The sequence below is a fragment of the Echinops telfairi genome, unplaced genomic scaffold (assembly GCF_000313985.2).
Source record: "Echinops telfairi isolate 266 unplaced genomic scaffold, ASM31398v2 ScPeMD7_5;HRSCAF=22, whole genome shotgun sequence".
Taxonomy (NCBI): domain Eukaryota; kingdom Metazoa; phylum Chordata; class Mammalia; order Afrosoricida; family Tenrecidae; genus Echinops; species Echinops telfairi.
The window spans coordinates 23,309,025-23,312,623 of NW_022103901.1; the positions used below are offsets into that span (position 1 = coordinate 23,309,025).

The following is a 3,599-nucleotide window of genomic DNA, read 5'->3' on the forward strand; positions in this document are numbered from 1 at the left end:
AGAGAGGTAGTGGACCCGGGTACATATAAGACACTGTTTCCTTTCAGAGCAACCATCTTACAGGCTCGTTTACTGACACTCTAAAAAATCAGGGGTACAGAAGTCCAGGGTTCCTCTCCTGAAATGTATATACCATTACCTGACTCTTTTTGTGTTGCTCTATGAGCATATGGACCCATAGAAATGGCACAAACTATGATAATCTGACTATTGCTGTGAGTAATAAAATCCCCTTGTCTCTGACCCAGGATTATGCAACAGCCATGACACTGTGGCAGGCTAATTTGTCGATTTACAAAGTGTAAAATCTCAAACTCTTCACAGTTCTTTACAACAAGCCACTTCCTTTAATCTCCTCATAAGACAATAGGATTTCTTCTTTGGAGACTATAGTCATGGATTTAATATTCACAAATCTACCTGTTTGCTGAAAGCTTTGGTGGTGCTTTTGCTGTCATTTGCACACATGCACACTCATCCATGGGTGTCTGAGACTGTAAATCTTTACAGGACTAGAAAGCCTCATCATTCTCCCACAGAGGGGCTGGTGGTTTTGAACTGCTCCTCTGTGGGTAGCAGTCCACTATGTAATCCAGTATGCCACCAGGGATTCTCATGCAAGAGTGGTAACATTTTTCTGCTGGGATCTGAAGTTGAGCAAGGCTCACCATTTCGTGTGTGTGTGTGTGTGTGTGTGTGTGTGTGTGTGTGTGTGTGTTGGGAGGTGTTTTGGAAGGCTTCTGAGATGTCAAAGCAGTTTGCGTTTCACTATTAACCTGAAAGTTAGTGGTTCAAACTCACCTAGTGGCAATGTGGAAGAAAGGACTGCTTCTGCTTCTGTAAAGAAAATCCTTTAGAGCAGTTCTCTGTAACACAGGGGCTCACCAAGAGTCAGAATTGATTCAATGACAATGATTTCTATTTTTATAGAGAAGATAATGACCATAAATAATGAGTCAAATACACACAACACAGATCTACATACAGAAAGAAATGTTCGTTAGTGCATCTATGTATGAGCAGCAGACAAAGAAAGACATAAACATCAGTGGTTGGAACTGAATCTCATAGATGCTTTATTTTCTGGTAATTTTCTGTTTTATCAATATTAGCAAAGGTGAGGAAGATTTGTTCCAGTTTTATCTGACTGATGGAATAGTCTTCTAAATTAAACAGCAATTTAGCATCTTCGAAGATACAAAATACCTTTAACAGGAGAAAAAAAATAGTGGAATTACTATTGCAATAGTCCTAGATGAAACCTTTTCTCACTCCACTGTCCCCCCAACTTCTGCCAGGTTTAGTCTTAGAAACAAAAAGATACAGAAAGAGGAAGTAGAAGGAAAAGATGAATAAAAACAGAGAGAAGGCATTTCCTCACTCTCATTCTCTCAGTGAGCATGGGATATTAATTCAATTCAGGGGCAGAAGTCTCAATCAATTAAAGTACAGAGACTTTCTAAAAGCAACCCAAAGGTTTAATTCCTTCCTCAATGTTAGGTTCCCTTTCCACATGCTTCAATCACAGAGATCTTAGCCACCCTCCATTAACTCCTAATGTTAGAAGGTATTATTCCATAATTACCTTTCCCCAGCTAATTTCATCACTAGGAATACAGTAGTCAAGAATCCCTTGGTGCTCCTGGTTTATGATGCTGCCTGAAAAAGAAAGAAAGGGAGGGGGCGGGGAGATAAGTAATAAGGAAAGACCTGGTCTTTAATAGTGTTTTTAAAAAAATAGCCAAGTAATTCCTATTCTAATTAGCCACACTAATGGAAAAGAAAATATACATAGCTTATACAAAAGGCAACCTAACCCAAATTCCATCCTTTCTGGTATATATTGCTTGCTAATTATTTCAATAGATTTATTCCCTACTAAAATCTGGTCTTAATACTTGCAGTTTGCAAAAGATGCAGTGGGGATACCAATCAGTTTTAGGGGGAAAAATAGTTCACACTCTCACTTTGCAAAACCCGAGACTTACATGAACTCTAATATTATGTAGAACTCTACTCCTAAACTTAGTCTTGAACCTATATATTGGTGGGTTTCTTTTCCCTGTCGTGTGTGTGTGTGTGTGTGTGTGTGTGTGTGTGTGCAAGAGAGAGAGAGAGAGCGAGCAGTCACCCAAATGACTAAGCAACATCATCTCCAGTGAAAGAGAAAGGACATGCATGTCAAACACAAAAGTAAGGCCAGTGGGTTCCTGTCCCTTAGGCAGTGAATGAGAGCTCATCCACTAGAGAGGAATGAGATATTTAAATTTAAGAAAACATGGCAGTTATATTGTTTTCTAGTTTTTTTTGTTTTTACAGTTATTGTCCATTGAATTCCCACTTATGGTAACTCCATGTGTGTTAAGAGTCAATCTGTGTTCTGTATCGTTTTCAATAGTTGATCTTTTTTTTTAAACCAGGCGTTTCTTTCAAGATGCCTCTTAACAGACTACAAAGGGGAAAAAAACAACACACTGTTCACTTCAGAGGAATTAGCCACTGAAACCTTCATGGATAACATCCAAATGTTATCAGACATGGAAAACCCCCGGAAAAGAGGCAGAATATTATCAGAAATCGTGCCAGAAGATGAGCCCCTCGGTTGGAGGAGACTCACAATGTGAATGAGGAGGAGCTGCCTTCTTAAAGTCGGGTGGACCACAGTCACGTGGGTGGAGTAAAGCCTTTGAGACCTTCATTTGCTGATGGGGCATGGCTCAAAATGAGAAGAAATGGCTGCAGACATCGATCAATAATTGAAACATGAAATGTATGAAGTATGAATCTAGGAAAACCGGAAGTTGTGAACAATGAAATGGAAAGCATAAATACTGGCATTCTAGCCATTAGGGAGCTGAAATGAACTAATACTGGCCATTTTTAATCCGAAAATTATGGCTACTGTGATGGGAATGAGACAATCAAGAGGAATGGCATTATATTCATTGCTAAAAAGGACATTTCAAGACCTATCTTGAACATCCACAATCATTGGTCATGGAAGTAGCAGTCAAGAGATCAAACAAAACTTTGCATTGGCTAAATACACTGCACAAGACCTCTTTCAAGTGCTGAAAAGCAAATATGTTACTTTGAGGACTAAGGTGCCTCATATGAATGCAAAAGTTGAATTGAATAACGAAGACTGAAGAATAAGAAATGCATTTGAATTATGGTGCTGGTGAAAAATATTGATAGTACCATGGACTCCCAAATAAACAAACAAGATCTGTCTTGGGAGAAGTACAGCCAGAGGCCTCCTTAGCAGCAAGGATGGTGAGACTTGTTCCAGGCACTTTGGATATTTATCCTGGAGAGACCAGTCCCCGAGAAGGATATCTTATTTGGTAAAGTAGAGGGACAGGGGGAAAAGAGCAAAACTCTGGGCAAGGTGAACTGACATGGTGGCTGCAATAGTGGGTTCAAACACAACAACAATTGGGAGGAGGGCACAGGGCCAGACAGGGTTGCCTTCTACTTACAAAGGGTCACTACAATGGAACCGACTTGAAGTGACCTATCCACCATCACCACCACCTCCTCCTCTACCACCACCATCACCACCTCCACCACCACCAAAACCACCACCACCACCACCA

The 3,599-nt window shown here is 40.2% G+C and overlaps 1 protein-coding gene across 1 annotated transcript in view; it reads right to left on the reverse strand.

Moving 5' to 3' along the window:
- Window positions 1-1,065: 1,065 nt before the first annotated feature.
- The window catches only part of LOC101660058 (phospholipid-transporting ATPase ABCA3-like), a 206,495-nt gene continuing 203,961 nt past the window's right edge, over window positions 1,066-3,599 (reverse strand). The window contains exons 25-26 of the mRNA XM_045285074.1: window positions 1,586-1,659; window positions 1,066-1,206 (exon numbers count right to left, since the gene is read on the reverse strand). Of these exons, the coding sequence (XP_045141009.1) occupies window positions 1,066-1,206; window positions 1,586-1,659 (215 nt within the window). The remainder of the gene's footprint in view (window positions 1,207-1,585; window positions 1,660-3,599) is intronic.